The sequence below is a fragment of the Chelonoidis abingdonii genome, chromosome 2 (genome assembly GCF_003597395.2).
Source record: "Chelonoidis abingdonii isolate Lonesome George chromosome 2, CheloAbing_2.0, whole genome shotgun sequence".
Taxonomy (NCBI): domain Eukaryota; kingdom Metazoa; phylum Chordata; order Testudines; family Testudinidae; genus Chelonoidis; species Chelonoidis abingdonii.
Genome location: NC_133770.1, coordinates 154,784,157 through 154,807,167, shown reverse-complemented (window position 1 = coordinate 154,807,167; position 23,011 = coordinate 154,784,157). Strand labels below are relative to the sequence as shown.

General features: G+C 45.1%; 1 protein-coding gene across 1 annotated transcript in view; it reads left to right on the top strand.

Moving 5' to 3' along the window:
* HK2 (hexokinase 2) overlaps nt 1-23,011 on the top strand; it is a 64,534-nt gene that overhangs the window by 1,760 nt on the left and 39,763 nt on the right. The window contains exon 2 of the mRNA XM_032771294.2: nt 11,953-12,115. Within this exon, the coding sequence (XP_032627185.1) occupies nt 11,953-12,115 (163 nt within the window). The remainder of the gene's footprint in view (nt 1-11,952; nt 12,116-23,011) is intronic.

The window sequence follows — 23,011 nt, the reverse complement described above, 5'->3', positions numbered from 1 at the left end:
GTCTCATCTTGTGGGATATGAGAGGTTAACTGGGGACACAGTGAGCATCAGCATTAGCTGGATGGTGACACAGTGTGGATATATGCCGAGTGTCAGCTCTGCTGTCTGGTTTGGGTAAGAGAGCAGGGTAGGAGATGGCATAGATCACTCAGGATGTGCAAACCAAATGGCTTTTTGATTAAGTTAGGGGGTGGTGAGTGAACTATGTTGTGACTGGGAGCTTTGAATCCATTTTTAGTCCCCACCAAACCTGTTACATCATTAACGTGTTTTTGTATACCAATTAGAAAACAAAAACTTTAACTCTGTCTCTTGTTTTGTCTGGAAAGTGAGCCACAAATATATCAAAATTGCTTTCTTAAAAAAAAATTAATACAAAAAATATATGTAACTTTAGCAAACCATGATCTCTGCCCTTGGATTGAAAATGGAAATCAACGAATTGTGTGGTCTCATTCTATGATTGTATAGTTACAATTTGCACAGGTAATTATGTATTCAGAATGTGGACATACTGAAATGTGCTAGTGTTTGTTTAGCTTATTTGAATAGTCTAAATGCACTTGTCTTGCTTTGAACAGAACCAGCTGTTGGTCTCTGAAAATTAACTGTGAGATGATTTCACCCCCACCCCCTTTTTTGGGGGGTGGGTTTGCACTCTGGTGGTGAAACTTTATCTGGAAATGGAGTCTGAATTCTCCAGCTAGTCTGGTGAATGCCCTTAAATTAGAGCTTAGAGACAGGGACCATCTTCTTGTTACATGTATGTACACCTGGTTAAGCTCAATTCTAAGTGCTACAGACACATGCTACTGTACACACATGCACACAGATGCTCTAGCTCATCTGAAGCTGCTGATCAGGATTTCTAAATTCCAATTAATGCTTCCTTTTTAGAGAGAGAAAAAAAATCACTTCCTCATTTTAGTACCAGGGGTTCCCTTTGTAGCAACAGTCACAGAGATAAGACCCCGCTCGCCAGGGAGACCAGAAGTAAAACTAAGAAATGCTACCGTGCCTCTGATGTCCCTGGTGGTGGCTGCTTTAAATTGGAAGTAAAAATACCTAGCGAAAATCAAGTTGATACGTAAAGAAATAGTTTAGGCTTCTGTCTTGTTCCATTGCATTTAGATATAATGGGGCTTGTGTAACAGTGGAATCAGCTCCTATGATTTATGTAGTGTAACAAGATGCAGGAGGTATGTAGATAGTGTTGGTGCATTAGCTCTGGGTTTCCTTGCTCTTCTCAGTTTGCTATGCCCTTATCAGTAAGTTAGCATAAAGTTCTTTCTTAAGGAGTTTCACTTAGTTCCAAACCAGGAACTTGGTGTGCAAAGCATGGTCTGTCCCTCTGTTTAACTACTCTTGCTAGGGAGGGCAAACAAAGGTTATTGTTCGGATGTGGGAAAAAGTTGCAAGCAATAATTGGCTCTCAGAAATATTCAACAAGACAGTTCAGCTACACTGGCTCTGTTTACGTATGATGAAACAGGTTTACAGATACTTTCCCTGAGTAACTGCTTCCAGACCTGGATTTCTTTCAGAATTGTTTATTAAAGAAGCTTCTGTAAAACCTTATTTTAAAAAAACCAAATCCTGTAGCTAATGGCCATGCTGCTTTGAACACCAAGTGTGCTGTTTCTTTGTCAAGACAGTGGATTGTGCGTGACTGTCTCTTGCAATGTGGCTACAGTGGGGCCTCGCCAATGTTATTTGGGGGCCTCTGGGCACTATAAAATCAAACAATAATAATGCATAGGTTCTCCCATTTTTCACAGTGTGGGCTGCATCACGTCTTCTGTTTGCAATTGCATGCAAGGGAAAGTAATGTTTGGAAAGTAGTGAATGTATCTCTTTGCTGTTTCTAAGGCATGTTAGCAGTTGGAAAAAAGGAAATCCAGGTAGGCAGCCCACCCTCCACAGACCACAGCTGGAGAACCACGGGTGTAAAGCAAGAAGTAGCAATAACCTTGGCTGGCTGATTTGGTGAAATGACGCTTCATTAACTTGCATCTTCATGGAACTGACTGGGGCAGAACAGAGTGTTTATATATTTAAAAAAAAAAATCTGAGCAGGTTATTGATCCTGTTGCTCCAACTGTGGCTGATGGAAACCATTCCGATCACAGTCATTTTCAAGAGGTAGTGTTGTCTCTTGATTAAAGCTGGAGTCCATGAACTTGCACTCCCGGGTTCTGTTCCCAGCTTACTGAGTTGCCTTGACGTAGTGTAAGTAGAGCCCTACCGAATTCACAGCCATGAAAAACGCATCACAGACCATGAAATCTGGTCTCTTATGTGCTTTTACCCTATACTATACAGATGTCACAGAGGAGACCAGCGTTTCTCAAATTGGGGCTCCTGATCCAAAAAGGAGTTGCGGGGGGAGGTCATAAGGTTATTTTAGGGGTGTGTGTTGTGGTATGGCCACCCTTACTTCTGTGCTGCCTTCAGAGCTACATGGTCAGAAAGCAGCTGCTGTTGGCCAGGTGCCCAGCTCTGAAGGCAGAGCCCTGCCAGCAGCAGTGCAGAAGTAAGAATGGCAATACCATACCATGCCATCCTAACTTCTGCGCTGCTGCCTTCTGAGCTGGGTGGCCGGAGAGTGGTGGCTGCTGACTGAGGGCCCACCTCTGCAGGCAGCAACGCAGAAGTGAGGGTGGCAATACCATACCAGGCCATCCTTACTTCTGCGCTGCTGCTGGCAGCAACTCTGCCTTCAGAACTGGGCTTCTGGCCAGCAGCTGCTGCTCTCCAGCTGCCAAGCTCTGAAAGCAGGGCTGCTGACAGTAGCAGCACAGAAGTAAGGGGCGAAGTACTGCAACCCCCCTACAATAAGCTTGCAGCCCCCCCCCCAACTCCTTTTTGGGTCAGGATCCCTACAATTACAACACAAAATCAGATTTAAATAGCTGAAATCATGTAATTTATGATTTTTTTAAAATCTCATGATTGTGAAATTGACCAAAATGGACCATGAATTTGGTAGGGCCCTAAGCATAAATCACTTAACCTTCAGTTTGCCCAGTTGTAAAATGGGTCGAAGTAACTCTTGCCAAACCTCAAAGGGGTTGTGTAAACTTAATGAATGTTTGCAGAGCACTTTGAGAGCCACAGATGAAAGGTGCTTTAAAAACTCTAAGACTAATCATATTTGAATGCGGCACATTCACTGGGCCAGTGCTGCGTGTCTCGTACATTAATGTCAATAGAACCATTATGCTTTAAACTGCTGTCATTTGTGGCAGAAATAATGCTAGGAAAAGTACTAATTGCATGTGGACACTTGTGATTCAGAGCTGAAAAATTGGGCTGGTATGTTTTTCTTTTCCTTTTAGCTAAAGGTACTAATTAGGGATAAGTTTTTAAATTATTTAATTTTACTTTCATAATGAGGCCTTCCGTTCAATACAATGTCTTTGTCTGTCTCTTTAAGTGAAGTCAGTTATGTGGAAGTCGTCGACCTTCCATGTTTGGCAGAGTTGTAAAACTTCCACTCTCCTTTGGATACCAGTCTATTTGACCATTTTCTGACATGGCTGGCTCTTTCTTTCGCTTGCTTAGAGGAAGGATTTAAGTGTCTTCTTCCCCTTTTCTCTTGGAGTTCTTAAATCTCAGTGTCATTGTCTCTTCCTTTTAAACTGTGACTGCGTAGTTGTGCTGGGGAAGGATGTGGGTGGAGGTTCCCTGGAAACTGGCAACTTCCAGCCACTGGAAGAGTCCAGCAATGTCTGTGGCAGGCAAGCTTTCTCCTAATACCCAGCCAATAACCTTCACCTTTGCTCTGCAGGCAGCTCTTCTAAGGGCCTCTCTGCTCAGTGTCTCAATTGTGGTGGTTTCTGCATTGTGGGTACCTGCCTTCTCGGGACTGGATAGAGTCTCACCACACTCTGGCAGAGTGGCCTGGGGGCACAATGAGCCAGCTGGACAATAGTATTTATGTCAAGGTAGAGGGACTTTGGTGGGGTCCTCCTGCTATCCCTGCTGTCCGTTTTGTTTTCTGGCTGGATAAGATGTAAACCTCCAGGGCTGTCGATCTAGCACTTGGTTCATTTTCTGTCTTGTTATATAGTGTTGCCTACTGGATAGAGCACTGGGCTGGGGCTCAGGATACCTGGGTTCTCTTCCCAGCTCTACTACCTGCTGGGTGACGTTGGGCAAGTCACTTCCCTTTCCTGAACCTCAGTTTCCTCTTCTCTAAAATGGGCATAATGTTGTTGCTCTCCTTTGTAAAGTGCTTTGAGATCTACTGATGAAAAGCATTAGGTATAATTATTTTATTAATACAGATTTGTATTATCTTAGCACCTAATAGCGCCAATCAGATCAGGGCCCCTTGGTGCTAGGTGCTGTACAAACGCATAATAAAAGACGTTCCCTGGCTTTAAGAGCTTGTAATATAAAGTATATGGGGAGCAGGGAGGTGGGGAGAATGAGGTAACAAAAACCAGAGGCTGTTTTATCACAGTTCATCTCTGTCTGTCCTCTCTTGTCCTGTGGCAACAGCAGTAGCTGATAGCAGCTGAATCGAAGCTTGGCTGGAATACACAGTAGCTTTTGTGCGCCAGGCCACAAGCATCAAATGCTCCCTGCGCTGGAGAGGGGATTTTCCTAGGGGCTGCACTTAGGCTGCTGCGAACAGTAGCTGGTTTCTCGTAAAATACTTGGTGAGGGCAAGACTGAGTCTGCCAGTCCTTGCTGATGCACTGCAGCATGACTTCTCTTAGTAATCAGTTCCTTACTCTCCACCCCTCAAGGCGCCCCGTTTGCACGCTGTGTCCTGTAAAATGAGACTTTTGAGGGATGGGGGTGGGGAGGAACCGTCCGCACAGGAAATTATCTGACTCACACTGTAGTGTGCTGCAATAGGATCCGGGAGGAGTGTTGGGCTTTGCTTCTCTTGTAAGGTCACAGCGAGGTTTCTTTCTGCAAAGTGCTGAGCTCTCCTGGTGCAGTCAGCTGGAAGTGAGGGCCCGCAGGATCTTTCAGGAAGTCCTCAGTGTTTTTCAGGTTCAGGGTCAATACTAGCAATCCACACCTACAACACAATCATGCAGCATCTTGTGACTTGTAATTTAGTAGCTAGCAGAATTTCTTCCTTTTGTCCCTAAGATTTTAAGTGGGGGAAGGCTAGGCCAGCCCTTGATGCTCACGTATGTGATCATATTTGTCTACCTAAATTTACCAGGATGTTTGGATATGTCTTAGGTGTGGCAACAGGCCCAAGTTGGGAAATGGTTCCTGTTCCCTGCACTTCTGCTACTTCAGAGTGTGATCTAGGGCAAGTCGCTTGCACCTCATTGTGCCTCAGTTTCCTCCTCTGTAAAATGGGCATAAAGATACCAGTTTTGCAAAGCACTTTGAAAGCTACTGATGATACGAAGTGCTAGATGGGTGATGAGTATTTATTTGCTTTCTGTCCTATGCACTATTAAACAGTTGCTGCATTCCCCACCAAAGTGATTGCATTTTAGAGGTGGGTCAGGTTATCCATCTGCCACCCTCTTAGGGATGTTTTGATAATTGCTTAATGTTTGTACAGTATCTTTCATTAGAGGGTAACAAAGTATTATTTTGTGCTTCAGAATTTGAGAAACTTTCATTTTTTTTTTAATTACGTTTTTACTAATCCATAGCTGGGATCGGGAGGAAAAATGAAAACCTCCTGGGGCCACCATCCTGTGAGACTTGGGAAGAGGATCCTGATACCAAGCAGGACTTTTATGCAGCAGCAATGAGGCCTAAACCAACCCCCGGAAGGGTATTTGACTCCCTGATCTGTGGCTGGCTATGGTAAATAGCTTGTCAGTGGAGCAGGCCAAACCAAAATCCCCTATTTGAACTGATCACCTGTTAAATCCAGATCCAAACTTTGCAGCTTAAACACATCTCTTCTTAACACACACCAAACTTTCAGTCCACCTCTGCAAAAAAGGCCTTTAATGTGTTTTTTCACATTAAATTCTCTAAATGCTTCTAAAATGCACAAGCAGATCTAAGAACCGTAGAGAGAAAATACTGTAGAGCTGAAACATTTATTCTGTGTTTGATTCTTGCCATGTCTGTGGATTTGAAAAAATCAGCCAAAAAATGAAGTGATTATTCATAGAAAAACGCAAATGGCATTGCTCTCCTTCAGAGAGCCAGCATGCAAAAATAATTTAAGACAAGCATGTGGCCGGGTTCTTTTGCATTAAAATAAACAGCTCTGTAGTACTTCCACTGCTGCGTTATCTTTGCTATGCAGGAAGTGCTTGTACTTAACAGGAAGCTACTATCATGCCATGATTTACAAAACACTCAGATGTAGTCAGATAAGCATTGCCACTCTACTGGGGAAACAAAAACAAGACAAACGATCCAGATAACCAGAGTACTGCTTCAATCCATACAAAGTCCCCCTTAATCTTTAACCATTAGGTTGATTCTTCATTCCTTTTGCTCCCAGTACTCTTACTAACTCCATGGGCGTTGCTGATTCTTCAAGCACTTGTGTGTCTGAGTGATTTTACTCCTACAAGTAGCTGCATTGATGGGATCAATCTTGTAAGCACTCAAGCATGGGGTTTAACTCTTTCCACATGAAAACATTGCACTGAACTTGAACAAAACTCCCCACACGCTTAAGTATTTGTAGCGTCAGGGCCTTACGGTGTACAATAAATACAGAATCAAGCCCCTTGCTAGTCTAATGTCCTCAAGAGGAGGGAGACAAGTTAGCAGGAAAAGGAGCAACCTCACAACTTGTCCACTGAGGAAGGTACATCTGTCCTGTCCTTGCACAAATTATTCCCAAGTGGTCACACCAAATTAGCTGAGACTTGTTCATCAGCCATGAGCTCCCTTGTTTTGTGTCAATCATTCCTCACTTTCAACCCCCAAATAGTCCAACTATTATCTAAGGTGAAATAAGTATATATTTAAAATATTCATTTCCATTTTCTCTATAATAATTTGATGGAGGCTTCAGTCTTAACATATTGGCAATAACACTGGACTTTGCATAGGGTTTCTATAACTCAGGGGCAGGCAACCTATGGCACACGTGCCGAAGGCGGCACGTGAGCTGATTTTCAGTGGCACTCAGACTGCCTGGATCCTGGCCACCAGTCTGGGGGGCTCTGGATTTTAATTTAATTTTAAATGAAGCTGCTTGAACATTTTAAAAACCTTATTTACTTTACATACAACAATAGTTTAGTTATATATTATAGACTTATAGAAAGAGACCTTCTAAAAATGTTAAAATGTATTAGTGGCACACGAAACCTTAAATTAGAGTGAATAAATGAAGACTCGGCACATCACTTCTGAAAGGTTGCCGAGCCCTGCTGTAACTAGTCCACATGCTACAGGAATGCAGCTGTGTGGACACAGAGATGGGCCTGAGCTGCAGAATTTGGATGTGGATCTGAATTTAAAGTTTGGGGCTTCTCTACATCTGGGGGTGTAGTTCCAGGGTCATCTCCACTTTATTCCCCAAAGCTACGCTGCCAACAGAGATCATGTGGGATGGTAAAAGATGTGTAATCACAGTGTCTTCCCTTCTTTGGTTGAATTTCACAAATAGGGATTGCAGTTATTCATAATTATTGCTTAGGTCTCTTACAATTTCTGTCAGCTGAGCATCTCAAAAACACTTCTCTAATATGAACTATATAAGCCTCTTAACACACCTATGAAGTTAAGGCTATGTAGGGATCCTGTTACCCATGGGTGAAATGCAGCCACTTCTGGGGTGAAACAAGGCAGCTGTTCAACAGTTTAGGACAAGAGGTGGACTACACCATAGTCAGTTTTTCAGTGACTTAGTTTTTAGACTTTGATTTTGTGCTCAGTAGAGAATACTGTTGGAGGTGTTTTTGAGTAGCTGGTAGTTTTGGGACTCAGTATTTTTAAATTCAAAATATAAAAGATGCTATTTCTTAAATTGCCCCCTACTCATTACATCTGCTTCAGGCTATATCTCTAATTGTGATTCAGGGTTTTCTTTTACAGTATCTGGATAATAGCTAATAGAATCAGGAACAAGAAATTAATCTTCTAGGTGTCTTTCCCTAGCTCATTCCAGATTGTTAGTGTCTCATTCTGCTGGAATCTTAACATTCTTGAGGTTTGGTTCTTGAACTAAACTTCTATCCAAGTGTCTTTTTTTTTTTTTTCCCCCCTCTGCTGTGTGTGCTATGAAAGTGTATAACACATGCCACCTTAAACTCAGTACTACAACTTTCTGCCACCTACCTGGTTTCAATTTCCTCAGGGAAACCCCATTAACTTGTGAAATTTCCTTTTCCAGATTGACAATGACCTTGAAAAGGTAGAACACCCAAGGAGGATGTTCCTCCCCAAAGGCATTCGTCTCCCACAGTCATAGACTAATTCTCCCATCTTGCTAGATCTTACCCGTATAATTAGATGTAAGTTTATTTGCAGTAAATACAGTTCGACTAATTGGAACAACATAGCAGTGTGGGATTATATATTTAATTGCCAAATAGTTTCATTCCTGGTAGTTTCTAAATAACAGTCAATTCCCAAATAGTTTTGCACTTCAGCATCCCATAGTGCGGTCCAAATAGCCACTAATGCTGCTCTGTTAAACTTACTTGGAGTCGAGTATCAGAGGGGTAGCTGTTAGTCTGACATGTATCCAACGAAGTGGGTATTCACCCACGAAAGCTCATGCTCCAATACGTCTGTTAATCTATAAGGTGCCACAGGACTCGTTGCCGCTTTTACTTGGAGTCCAGAGTCATCACTTAGGCCCTGATTCAAAAAAACACTTGCTTATAACTCTGAGCTCCATGAGAATGGTCAGTCATGGTTTCTTGGTGATGTCCCACCTGGCATAGTCCCTGAAATCATTACGGTAAAGCACATGCTTAAGTATTTTGCTGAACTGGGGCCTCGGTACATCAGCTGCGTGGACTATTTTGTTTCAAACTGAGGTCCCATCCAGCAAACTTGGCCATTTCTCTAACCTAGTTCATGTAGTTGCTGACACATTCTTCTTCTTTTTTTTAACCCTCTCCCCCCACATTTAATGATGTTCCCCAGACTGGCACCGGGATAGCGTGGCTTACAGCCTTGTCTGTGTTAGCTAGAAGCCTCAGGGCTGACCTACACTGGGGGTGTTGGGGTTGATCTAAGATACACAACTTCAGTTATGCAAAGTCTAAGTATCTTAGTTCGACTTACCTGGCCGTCCTCATGGCGGCGAGTCGACTGCCGTGGCTCCCCTGTCGACTCTGGTTACTCCTCCTGCCAAAGTGGATTTTTGGGTCTCTTTCTTATAAACGCTCCTGCAGTCTTTGAAGGCTGCAGTGTTACAAACAGTCTGACTAATCTGACTTTAAAAAGCAAGCACGCTCCTAGTTGCCCCAGCTGTGCTCTTGTTTTGACTTTCTAGCATGTCCAAACATCTTACCAGTCTGGAGATGAGATGGGCCTAGAGCCCTAGATCTTGAACTCTTGCAAAATGTGGATTTGGGCATGTGCTTTGTCTCTCTCGTGCTTTTTTCCATTCCCGAGGTGAGAGGAGGGGCACATAACTAAAGGCTATTACCGTAGCATTGATATGTGGGCTGTGTCGGAACTGATTTCATGTGAGTGAAACTACATAGCTGGATGAGGAGAGGTAAATATTTGGCTTCCCCGCTGTATGGTATTTAAAGGCCTCATCAAGGAATCCTGTCTAGCTTGCTCTGAGAAACCCTTTCAGATGTCACTATTTGCATTTTCACATCTGCCTGTCAGCTTGTCTTTGGCTGGCCTCTTTTTGTGACTTTATTCAGCACACAAGAATTTTTCCTTAGGAAGCAGGAATATCCTAGCTAGATAGCAAAGATATGTTTGCTATTCAAGGGACAGATCCCAAGGGGGTGTGAACTAGTATAGAGCCACTGACCTGAATGGAACTAAGCTGACTTACACCAGCTGAGGATCTGGCCCCCAAATGCATGAGCAGTGTGGCCAAAAACGCACAAGGAATTTAAAAAAAGCAGCCCTTAAAATTATACTTATTTTGCTCAGCCTAGTGGTTATATGGCCACATCCATGAATGAGGTCACTTCTCAGCCAGCTGGCCTCTGGAATGCCAACTGTCTTTTTCAATACAGCACTTTTAAAAGCCTTCCGCTTAATTTCTGGTGAAACGTGCTCTTTGCCTTATGTGAGCAGAGTGGGTGGAGTTTTCCTCTGACTTCCCCAACGCTTGAACCTGCCTTTTTTAATTTGTTTGAACCAAGTAATTAAACTGGAGGGATGTTTTCAGTCGGGGCTGGCTGTCTCCATCTTAGGCCTTGGCTACACTGGCGCTTTACAGCGCTGCAACTTTCTCACTCAGGGGTGTGAAAAAAACACTGCAAAGCGCCAGTGTAAACAGTGCCCCAGCGCTGGGAGAGTGGCTTCCAGCACTGCAAGCAATCCCCACGGGGAGGTGGAGTCAGGGCTGGCTCTAGCAATTTCGCCACCCCAAGCACGACGGCATGCCGCGGGGGGCACTCTGCTGCTTGCCGGTCCCGCGGCTCTGGTGGACTTCCCACAGGCGTCCTTGCGGAGGGTCCGATGGTCCCACGGCTCTGGTGGAGCTGCCACAGGCGTGTCTGCCAGAGGTCCACCGGAGCCGCGGGACCAGCAGACACTCCACAGAAACGCCTGCGGCAGGTCCACCGGAGCCGCCTGCCGCCCTCCCAGCAACCGGCAGAGCTCCCCCCGCGGCATGCCGCCCCAAGCATGCGCTTGGTGCTCTGTGGCCTGGAGCCGGCCCTGAGTGGAGTACCTGCAGCGCTGGGAGAGCTCTCTCCCAGTGCTGGCGCCGTGACCACACTCGCACTTCAAAGCGCTGCCGTGGGAGCGCTCCCACGGCAGCACTTTGGAGTTTTGAGTGTAGCCAAGCCCTTACGGTCAGGGAAAAGACTGGGTTTAGGTGTGGAACTCTGACTGTTTTATTGTGTTTGAATAATAAAGGAAGCCCTGAGTGGAAAAGTCTGACTCTAACTTTGCCATGGTGTTCCCGGCTGCAGGGAGAGGCCAGCAGCTTACCCTGCCCTACTGATATAAAATTGACAGCCCTACAGACTGACAGGCTGGCTAGTTTCAGAGGCCTTAAGGAGGAGAGTCTTGGGGTACGTGCAGACTTGTATCGGTGGGTAGTGATCGATTTATCAAGGATCAATATATTGCGTCTCATCTACACGTGATATATCGATCTCCGAACGCGCTCCCGTCGACTCCAGAACTCCACCAGAGCAAGTGGCGGTAGTGGAGTCGAAATAAGATACGTCATTCCTGTAGTTGAAATTGCGTATCTTACATCGACCCCCTCCCCCCAGTGTAGACCAGGCCTTGGTAACTAAGGCATTGGATGGCCTTTGAGGATCTTGAATTCAGTTCCTGCTTCTGCCTCAATTTCTCTGCATGGCCACAGATAAGTAACATATAGCCTGATTTCACCAGAAGCTTCCATTAATGTTTGGTGAGAGTGATGGGTGCTTGGCAACTCTGAAGAGCAGACCATGCAGCTGAGTGCCTCAGTTTCCCCCCTATACAATGGGGATAATCCTGACTGGCCTGGGGGTTGTGAGGCTTGTTTCCTTAATGTGAGAAGTGCTGCGACACTAAGAAGGAAGGCATGTGGAAAGCGCAAAGTATTATCTGTAGTGATTCAGTTCAGCAGATGAGTGTTAGTTGTGATATGAGCTGAGGCGTTGGCTTGATCTGGTCCTTCTCAAACACCGTGCTACATCTGTTTGGAAATGTAGCACACGAGTGGCTGGTCCATAGAGAGGACAATAGCCTACTATTGCCAAAAGAGTTAGGTCTGTGTGCCCTGGTGCTGAGGGTCTCTGGTTCAGTCCCACCGATGACCTGTGGTTGGGTAATGTTCTCAGAGTCCAACCACAATGTCTGACCCCCGCCCATGCTGACCCACTGACTTTCCTACACTTTCAGATTGACAAATACCTATATCACATGCGACTGTCCGATGAAACACTCCAGGAGGTGTCTGAGCGCTTCCGAAAGGAGATGGAGAAGGGTCTTGGAGTAGACACCAACCCTACAGCATCGGTGAAAATGTTGCCTTCATTTGTGAGATCCACCCCGGACGGAACAGGTAAAGTGCTGCAAGGAATCGCTTGTTCCACGTACAATGTGAGTGTGTGTGTGCTTGTGGAGGAATGAGCTCTTCTGTTCCTTATTTGTTCCTCTCTACACCCTTTTCCCGATTGTTTTGTTCTCCTGTTGTGTTTTGAATTGGAGAATGAAGGGCTCAATTCTCCTTCAGCTTGCCCTGGTGGTGTAATTCTCTTGACTTGAAGGGAGTTGCTCCTAACTCACGCTGGGGTCGCAAGCCTAGAATGCCCCTTCTTGCAGGACAGAAGCAGTCCTGGGTAGAACACAAGGGTCCGGTAGTGCCAGCAGGCTAACTGACCTCTGAGTCACAGGGAAACCTTAGTTCCCTGTAGTAACACACGCACAGCTGAGCCTTTTAACTTAATGCTTCCTGCCAGCCACTATCATAGAATATCAGGGTAGGAAGGGACCTCAGGAGGTCATCTAGTCCAATCTCTTGCTCAAAGCAGGACCAATCCCCAGACAGATTTTTACCCCAGTTCCCTAAATGGCTTCCTCAAGGATTAAACTCGCAACCCTGGGTTTTAGCAGGCCAATGCTCAAACCACTGAGCTATCCCTCCCCAAAAAAAGACAGATTTCGAAGATCTTGGTGAATAGTTCATCACTATCCTAGCATAGGAGTGCCCAGAAAGTGCTCAGATATTACAGTGATGGGTGCTGATATAAGAACTAGATGCAACAAACTCCTCCCATGGCTAACAGCTTTGTTCTCCCAGATCTGCTAGCCGTGGCAGCTTATTACTCGCCCTCCGATTTGTTATGATCTCTGTGCAATCACCAGATTACCTTTAAAACTGATTTGCTGATGTAACATCTGTCTAAAGCATTCAGGACCAGGAATAAAAAAATCAGATGGGATTGAGGTCCTGACAGATGTCAGAAAAAGTGCTGCTTGCCACCTGGCAAAGAAAATTACAGCATTTGAGAGTGAGGAGCAAACTAGAGTCTTTTGGCTAAGAGACTTGGCATTGGATCCTTGCACGCTGGGACAGGACCTGTATGTCTTTCAGCAACATTCCAAATGACCCTTACTTATGCTGGAGTTACCGAGATGCCAGGTTCTGCTGTGCACTTAGTGGTTCGCAGATACCTGACAGATTGAAGGACAACGGCTGGGATCCTGGGCGAAGACTGTTCACCCCAACTCCAGGCTGGCCACTAGGCAGAGGAAAAACCAACTGGCAAGCATGGTCAATGCTTGATGCAAGGCCTGATTCTTAATTTGACTACATCAGTTTGATGTCTGTGTAGATGCAGTAGATTTATCCTGGTGTGAAATTGCTTTAATAGGAGAACTAGGTCCATGACCACCTTTAAAAATAATACCGAGCTGTTACTCAGCACTTTTCATCAGGAGATCTCAAAGCACTTTACAAAGGAGGTCAGTATCATTATTCCCATTTTACAGATGGGGGGAATAATGAGGTACAGAGAGGGGAACATGGCTTACCCAAGGTCACCCAGCAGTCTAGTGGGAGAGTCAGGAGCAGAACCCAGATATCCTGAGTCCCAGTCCAGAGCTCTGTCCACTAGGATACACTGCCTCCGTTTGCAGGATCGATCCCCTAAACTATAAAGTACTGAGGGCCTTCTACTTTTGAAAGCCTGTGTGGTGTAGAAAGCGCTCAGCACTCTGCAGTATCTGGCCATAGCTTTGTACCATAATTGTTCAGATAAAAATCAAAGGCATTTCTCATCTGATTAATCTTTTGATACAAACACAAGGCAACTGTGCAGATCAAAAGATAAGGTACAGGGAGCATATTGCTGTTAGACTCAGTTTGCCAGAGCAAGGGAGGGGTCTGGGTCTTACAGGTATGGCTGGTCTTTGATCTTGGTTGGGGCTGTTGCGTGCTAACCGACAGTAATAGTGACAGCAGTGCTGATGAGCAGAGCGTGTTCGTTAGTAAATGTCAGAGGGGTGGTCTGTTAGTCTGTATCCACAAAAACAATGAGGAGTCCGGTAGCATCGAACTCTTCATTGTTTTTGTTAGTAAAGTTTCTAGATAAATGACTGTAGGGAAACTGGTGTAGAATTTGATTGTTCCTTTAAATAGTACGCTGAGAGGCTTAGGTGAGGGAGAAAAGAAGGATTTCTGGTTTAAAGTCAATTACATGCAGAGGGTGACATGGAATGGATACATGAGAAGGAAATTTGGCAGTGGTTTCCCACAGTTGCTGACATCCCTCCAGCAGAGCTGAACATTGGGGAGCCCTAGGGTGGCTAGAGTGTTAAGTAACCCTGTTGATTAGACAGACCCTGCGCAGTACAGGAGACATGATGGCTGAGATGCTGGCAGCAGCTGGTGTCTGAGTGACACTTGTTCTCCCAAAATTGCTGCTCTGGGGGAGCTGAACCAGCATCAGCTGTGCAGGCAAAGGGATGGGGAATGGGTCTGCGACTGCTGAGACAGGAGATCAGCTGGGTGAGCTAGGGGTATGTAGAGGATCTGGAAGACTATGGGGCAAATTCCCTCTGACTTCACTGGACCTGTATTTGCATGTGTCCTGGTGTGACTCTTTGGCAAAGAGCATGGTGACCTCACTGGCACCGCTATAAAGACTTTGTATAGAAACGACCAACATGGGACCAGGTGGCCAGCACCCAGGAGAGGGAAAGGGAGGAGGAACTGAGCCACAGAAGAAGGCACCCATCTCCATTTCTCCTCCCATCTTCAGCTGCTCTGCTGTTGCTTTGCGCCCCCCCTTCCCCCCGCGCTGCTTCTGTTTGTGGTCCTGTCTAAACTACAGCAGCATAGCTATAGTGCTGTAATGTCCTAGCATGTATGGAAGGGCTTATTCCATCGCTGTGGCTCATCCACCTTTCTGAGCACTGTCACAGGCGATTTACAGTCTCATGAGAACAGCTCCTGTGACTTTGGTGTCACTGACTCTGAGCCATCATAGGGTGTGTCTGTAGCAGTGAGTCTCAGAGCCTGGGTCAACAGAATTCACGGGGCTGGCGCCACAGCACTCAAAGCGGCAGTGCAGACACTGTGGCTTGGGCTGTGAAGTTCACACTCATCCCCGGGCTTCAGAGCCTGAGCTCCAGCCTGAGCCCGGATGTCTACGTAGCTGTTTTTAGTGCTGTAGCCCAGGCCCCGTGAGCCTGTAGACCTGAGCTCTGAGATTCGATGCTGTGGGTTTCTGCTAGCCATGTCAACGTACTCGTACGGACCCTGTGCCAAATCCCATCCGGAGCTGGTCTCTGTTTTCACTAGCCTTCTTAGTAATTGCAGCGTCAAAGGAATCTTGGTGCTTTCCTGGAACTGCTGCATCTTCTGCTTTTTAAACAGTAAAGCTCTAAACTATGTAACGTTTCATCCAACGTTGCATAGTGACTTGCCTATCTATTGCTGCTCTCATGCCTTTGGGCAAAGATTCAGCAGAGGGATTTCTCTCAGGGGAACTATATCTTTTGCAGGAAGAGGATTTGTCTGATCGTACAGGTTCTTCCATCTCTTAACTGCTCTGTAGGGGTGAATATTATTTTTTTGGTTAGATTTAGTTTGTTCCTGTGGTTGAGATCCCGTAGTCTAAAAAGGAGCTGAGATTTTGGCAGCCTGAACATCTTAGACCCTGAATATCTTAGAGCTCCTCTCAATCCGTCAGCTCCAGGGAATTACTCCAATTGACGTCAGGCTAAGTGAGAGCAGAATCTGGCCCTTGATGTCAGCTTAGAGCTGCTGCTATGCATGTCCAAGCCGAGAGCCCGGTTCACACCGATCACTAATATCGAGTTGCCGAATTATTGTGTCACTAAGGGACAAATCCCATCATAAACTTCTTCACAATCCATCCCCACTCCATTTGCACTTTTTCCTTGGTGATTGATGCTCACAGGTTCTGTCCTGTTTAAATATTAATCTGGGCGGGGTGGGGTGGGGATATATTTCCAGCATAGGTTCGCCTCTGGGTCTTGTGGTTAAGGCCCTGGCCTAGGGTTCATGAACGCTGGGCTCAGTTCTTTGCTCTGAGGACATGGGCTAGTCTGTTGTCATTTCTGAGCCATGCTTCCCCTGTAAAATGGGGATACCTCCCTCCCTTACAGGGTTGATGTGAAGATGGGATGTTGAATGTGCGGCGCTCAGATACTACAGTGATTGGGGCTGTATAAGCGTCTAGATGGAATTGTTTGGTTGTCTAATACTTAACATGAATGCCTCTTCCATGCTTTAGAAGCAATTGTAATCCACTCAGTCTTGCTTGGAAGCAGCCAGAGGTTACAATTTTCAGGCCCTATGGGAGTTGATGGTGCTCACTGCACAGCACCTCTTCAGGATGAGTTGAGGGCTGTTAGTATCTTGCAGGATCAGGTTCCCAAATACATTGGCACCTACTCAAGTGAGATGCTGTTGGATAGTGAAGAAGAGCTCAATTCTCAGTTTGTTACAACATATTGTAATGGGCAACAGGGTCTCCGGAGTCTTAGCTTAGAGGGAATTGGTGTTCAGGCTAAAGGAGGCTTCCCCTGGAGACAAAGACCAATAGTAGTTCTTTTATATACCATTCTCCATCTGTAGATCTCAAAGCGTGTTACAAAGGCAAGGAAGCATCATTAACCCCACTTCACAGATAAGGAAACTGAGGCATAAGAGGTAGGCCGTTGCAGATCCTGAACTAGAGCTCCTGTATCCTGACTCTCAGTCGAACACCCTATTCACTAGGCTGCGATCTCCCCATATGTCATATAGCAAAGATGAGGCAACTGACCTTGTAATCTCAGAGCTCTGTGTTTCTTTCATTGTTCAAGGTGGATCTTTCTTAAAGGAAATCCTTACTGCCCCTTTTGGTCACGAGCACTCTTACCACTTATTTTTTTGCTCTGAATACCATATGCTGGCTATATGGGGCTTTTGAGATGGGTCAGCTGCATCTGAGCAAGCAGCTGTTCTCTGTATCCAGAAGGAGAACGTTATAAGCAGGCTTCTACCACTCACACTGCCTGTTTGCCACATGAGGGGTTAATTGAGACACTAATAACGTGCTGCAATAGAGAAAATGAATCTCAGGCAAATCTAGTGACACATTTTATTGGAAAGTGAAGACTGATCTAAATGTGTCTCTGCTTTGTGCAATAGACATTGGGTTTCCCCCTAGCACTTGAAAGTGTGGGTGGCATTTGTCCATTTCCTTCTTCCCCGTCTCTCTCACAGTTTTCTGACCTGAAATAGAAGAAGCGTTAGTCAGGAGGATGCAGTGTTATAGTTGCATAACCATTTTATGCCACACCTTCTTTACTAAGTGAAATGGCTCTTGGAAGCTATGAACATGCAGCTTACTGTCAGCGACGCTGAATCTCTTCTGTTCTCACTAGTTTAACTCCACTGACTTCAATAGAGTTTCTCCTGACTTGCACTGCAGAGTAAGCAAGAGGAGACCCATCCCTGTGCCCTCTTGCTTAGGCCCTGAGCAAACATAAGTCCTGCTGGAAAGAATGGTATGTTCAGTTACCAGGTTTTAATCTCTAGAGGCTCTGTTTGTTTTCTCAATAGTGTAGGCAGTTCATATCCCTTGCCAGCTTATTGTTTTACTTCCCCTTGAAATCTGTGGCAGCCAGGTTACTGGAATATTTTGCTTCTTTGCTTTCCCCTATGGGATGGAATCCTGAAATGTCACTTTCATTCTGAAGATGTAATTTCTTCTTAATGTTACATCCTTCCCCATGTTACTATAGACAGATAGGTCATTGCATATACACACCAATGTAATACCCACGTAGGAGTTAGACTAACACAATATGCAATGGAATGCCTGAATCCCCAAGTATATCAGTGTACTTAGAATGGGATTGTGAAAGAAACCTAAGGGAGTTAGATACCTAAATCTCATTGAAATTCAGGGAACTTTAGGTACTTTGAGGCCTGATTTTTTTTTTTTTTCTTCTCCCAAGTGCTGAGCACCCATAACTGAAGTAAATAGGAGAACTGTGTGATTGCCCCACCTGGAAAAGCCAGGTCTCAACACATGTGGGTTTGAAGGACTCATATATATATACACTATATTATATATAGTTTATAGAGAATGTCCGATCTGCATGAAACTTCAGCTCTGGCATTGTATTATACTCAGTACTGATAGAACCGAACGAAGTAGTTCCCATCTGATGATAGGTTTTTATTTTAATCGTCAGGTTAAACTGCTTAAACTTACTAGGCCTGATTCTGAACTGACTGTTTACCCTGGGGTTACGCCATATGTTTACACTGATATGAAAGCAATATTATGCTACTCCTATAACCTAATTTGGCACAGGTGTGTTGAAGTTTAGAATGCTTACTCTTTTTTTCAGCCTGGTTCTTTTGCTAGAATGATCTAAACTTTATGGACTAATCGCAGCAATATGTTTAGTTGGTGGATCCACAACAATGAGATTGTAACAGGCACAGAAAAGTCATTGAAAAAGCTGTGTTGTGGTGTGTTTCCACCCACCTCCTTTGTTTCCATGTTGGACAAAGTCTGGAGTGGCTCCAATTTTTCCTCTGTCTCTTTTTTTAAATTTTTTTTTAAGCTGACTAGATTGAATATTCCAGATCACTTCAACAAACCTGTGTGTGAGTCAGTGGAGTCTTAATCTGCTCAGTCATGGAATTCTAAAGTTCTATACAAGGGGTGCGGTGGGGAGAATGGAGTGAAAACAAATTTAAAAGTAAATTTTAAAGTTAAGCAAAAGCATCCATTTCCTGAGCTTCTGTCCCAGCACCTGTTTACTCAGATCAGATCGAGGATGGTGTAAGCCACAGGATTTCAGTTCCTCTTTTTGTTCAGGGCTTCAATTTTATTTTTTCAAACTAACACATGCATGGATCATGTCATGTAAGCTCTTTGGGGCATGGACTTTCTCTTGCTATGGGTATGTCTATGCTGCAGTTGGAGGTGTGACTGTATCACATAGGTATACTCTCACTAGCTTTAGTCTAGCTAATTGTGGCCTTGGTGGTCTGCACCTAAAAGTTAAGTTGTCCTAGCTACGTTGCTCAGGGCTGTGAAAAATTTCACGCCCCAATCACTGTCATTCGGTTGACTTAACCCCTTGCAGTGTAGATGCAGCTCGGTCAGCAGAAGGAAGTTAGGAAGCATCAATACTACAGTATTAGCAGCACAGCTGCAGCCCCATAGCTGTGCCACTGTAGTGGCTGTAGTGTAGACAAGCTTCAGCTACCAATAGCAGTGAAGCTGTGGCAGCACAGACTGGATGCCTGAATAATGACCCAGTGTCCCAGGCAGGCCTGTACAGCCCATGCTGCCGCAGCGTCACTGCTGTTGGTACTTGCAGTCGCTAGATGAAAGCCAGCTCAGGTATATCTCCATGTGCTGCCACCACACCTCTGATTGCAGTGTAGACATGCCCTGAGTGTATACAGCATTTAGCACAATGGGGCCCCGATCTCCATTGGGGCCTACACGCACTATCATAATGCAAATAATATTCTTTAATTGGCATCTCCAATCATAGTTGGATTTTCCTCTTAGCAAAAACAACCCCGCCCAACCCAGAACATTTTTCTCTCCCTCAGAAACCCTGGGAGTCGGTCTGGATGACCAGTCCCATCCATCAGACACTTTATAACACCTTGATATTAAACCGGATCCGAAAAGCCCCAGAGGTGGCTCTTCTGTTGCTGCTGCTGCTAGTGTGTCTTGCAGTCCCATGCTGGTATCAACTGTAATTACTGTGTCTCATTGTCTTTTATGGCAACAAGTATTGAGTTGCTCCCTGGATGGAAGCTATTTTGATAAGACCGTGTGACCTGGATACTTAGCTGCTGTTGGTGTGCAAGGGCAGTACAGGATTTAGAGGAAATCCTAATTTGTGCAACTATAGACTTTTACATTCGAAAGGCTCGATCCTGCCAGATTATGAGCACTTCCCACAAGGGGCTTGTGGTAAGATGAGGCCCTGAAACACAAACCCTTGTATCAGGGGCCTGGTATGAGGCCAAAGGCCTGAATTAAAGTAATGGTCAAGACTTTAACATAAAGCAAAGTTAAACTGTGAGCCAGAGGCAGGCCCTGCTCTCAGAAGCTGTCAAAGAAAGGGCTGATGTTGCAAAAATACACATAACTAAAAGTTACTGGGCACTAGAGATATAAACATATGCCAGAATGATACCAGAACACTCCGATATTTGCACATTCCACACAGATAATAAAGATCAGGCAGACCCATCCTAAAGACAGGGGCAAAAGAGTAATATGATGGAGAGAGTTGTTTTTGTTCAAACCAATCTGTGCAAGGTGACAGGCAGTAGCTTACTATGTAGAGGGGTTGTACCTCAATACGTCAGGAGTGATGTGTAACTTCTTTGTACCTGTGTATAAGAATGCATCCTTGAGGAGTTGCCTTTGTCTGGCCTAGGGGGCAGTGGTAAATCCCACCACTGACTGAGCCAGTTCATTGTCAGGGATATGTACTAGCAGAACTGTAGACATCTGATCCTGGGAGCCAGACACTGTGTTTCATTTGGCAATAAACCTGGCCGGATGCCTTCATACCTTATCAGAGTCTGTGGTCATTGGAGATTCTCTCGGGGTCTGCTGTGGTGGTGATCTGCAGAGCCGGGGCAGCACACAGAAGGAACACACGCATGCGGCCAACTGTTATCAACATTGGATAGAGCAGAGCACCACACCGGTGACGTCTGACAATGGGCGTTGAAAATACTTAGAGCCTGGCAGCTTTTAAATGTCCCTTCAGGTGTTTTGCACCAATCACTTGAGAAGAGAGGGAGGTTAGAGCTTTTGGAAATGAAACAAAAGCCTTCTCTGTAATTGGGATTAGCCTGTCTTGAACACAGTGCAGATCCTGGCTTTCCCTACAGGTTGTTGTGGTGAAGTTACACCTGTTGCCGCCCATTGGTGGTTGAGTCCCAGATATAGACAAAGTCTGTCCTGGTGACTGTTGCAAGAGCCAGAGAAACTAACAAGCTTGCTGGGGAGGGGGGCTCCATTTTAGCCCCCTGACTCTGTTAGTTTTCAGACCTTCTTACCTTGGTGCAATGGTGATCTAAGCTACCTGACCTGCAAATTGGGTATCTCAAGGAGAGAAGCAGTAGTGCCTGGTTGGGGTTTTATGGCTGTAGAATGGAAGTTGTGATTCTTGAGTTCAAATCCCAGCTATGCCCCTGAATTATTGTGGCCTTGTGCAAGTCCCAAAAGATGTCTCTCTCTGCCACCGTTTCCTTATCTGTGAAATGGGGATAAAAATAAATCTACCTTGCAGAAGGGCTGAGAGTCTTTGTTTATGTTTAAAAATGGCTTTGATATCTGGGTGAAAGACATTGCGCTATGCCAAGCTTTGTTGTCACTGACACTCACCCTACCTAAAATTAAAGTGGCTACTTTTTATTTTTAAAAATAAATCTCACGGCACCTATCCCAAGCTCTCGATTTTCATGGAAGTAGATGCCTCTCATATGCAGATGCTAGAGCAGAACTCAATGCGATTCACATGCAGTTCCCTGCTCTAGGGTGCTCAGAGGCATTGGATTATTGTTAGAGAAGGCACAAGCTGTGATCTGGGTCCCAGGTTGAAACACCACATAATTCTCTGCTGCTTGGCTTGGGCGTGGGGATGTTGTTTGAATCCTTATAAAGATGGGTTGATGGGGGGCTGGCCCATGCTTGCTAAATAATGACCTAATCAGCTTGGCATTTCCTCCTTATCACATGAGTGTAAGTAATTAGGGCGTAACCAGAGTGTCACAGTCTGGGCAAATGTCCAGTTTGCTTCCTAGTTTGCTGAGGAGGATAAAATGGGATTGACAGGAGGGTGCCCTTGAGAATCTGGCACCTGTTTCTCCCTCCTTTCCTTGGTGACCAGTCACCTTCCTCGCAAGGTCTGCCAGCCCCAGGGTGAGAGATCCAACTCCAGTCTCTCGCAAGGGAGTGCACAGCCACTGCCTCAAACCCTGGTGTCCCACATGGCATCTCACCACCCTTAACCACTAAGCGATTGAGCTGGCTCAAGTTTAAACTCTCTTCATCGTGGCAGCTTGGGATTGCTTGTGGAAGGATGATTTAGACGAGATTTTAAAAGAAATTATCCTCTGGGATCTGATCTTGGCAAGTTATTAGTTTTCCAGGAGTGCAAGATATTTTAAACAGGAGATTGGGGGGTGAGGGGAGAAGAGGCAGCTTTACAGAAATGAGCAGTTGTTTCAGCTTTGATTTTTTTTTTCACATCCTCCTCCAAGTTTTTGCAAAGTCAACCCCATAATCATTCCAGCCAAGCTATCGTTACTGCCGAATACCCTTTTCATTCGGACGGTAAGCTGTCTTTACCACAGAAGACCTCATGGAAGACACTAACTGGCTCAGTGTCATTGGAATACTAATTAACTGCATTTTTTTTTTTTGTTTGTTTCAACTGTAACCCCTTCATAAAAGCATCATTGAGCACATTGCAGTCCCTAGGCACTGTAATCTGTCTGGAGTAGCCAGCACAGCAGATTTGGTGTGTTCAGAAATTAAGAGTGCTGATGATGGGTTTTTTTCCCCACCCTGCTCTCCCACCCACAGCTCAATATTTAATATAGTAAGCTTGGCGCTTCCACCAGTCATGCTGGCCATTAAACTTCCTTGTCCTAAACTCAACGGTGGCCTATTGTGGTGTCTAGAAAAATAAAATTGAACGCTTTTTTAAGAATAGAATTAGCAACCCATCTCTTCTGGGAGGTGGGTTCAGCTCAACAACTCTTGCAAATCATTACAGGCTTCCTAAAGCAAATTAATTTAAGGGAGGCCGTATTCCAGAGAAACTGTGTGTCAAGCTACGCTTGGCAGACCAAGCCAAATCACTCTGTGTTATCGGAGTCCGTCTTGCCTGCATTTGTGTTTGTAACTCTCCACTAACAGCAACCAAAATAGGCAGA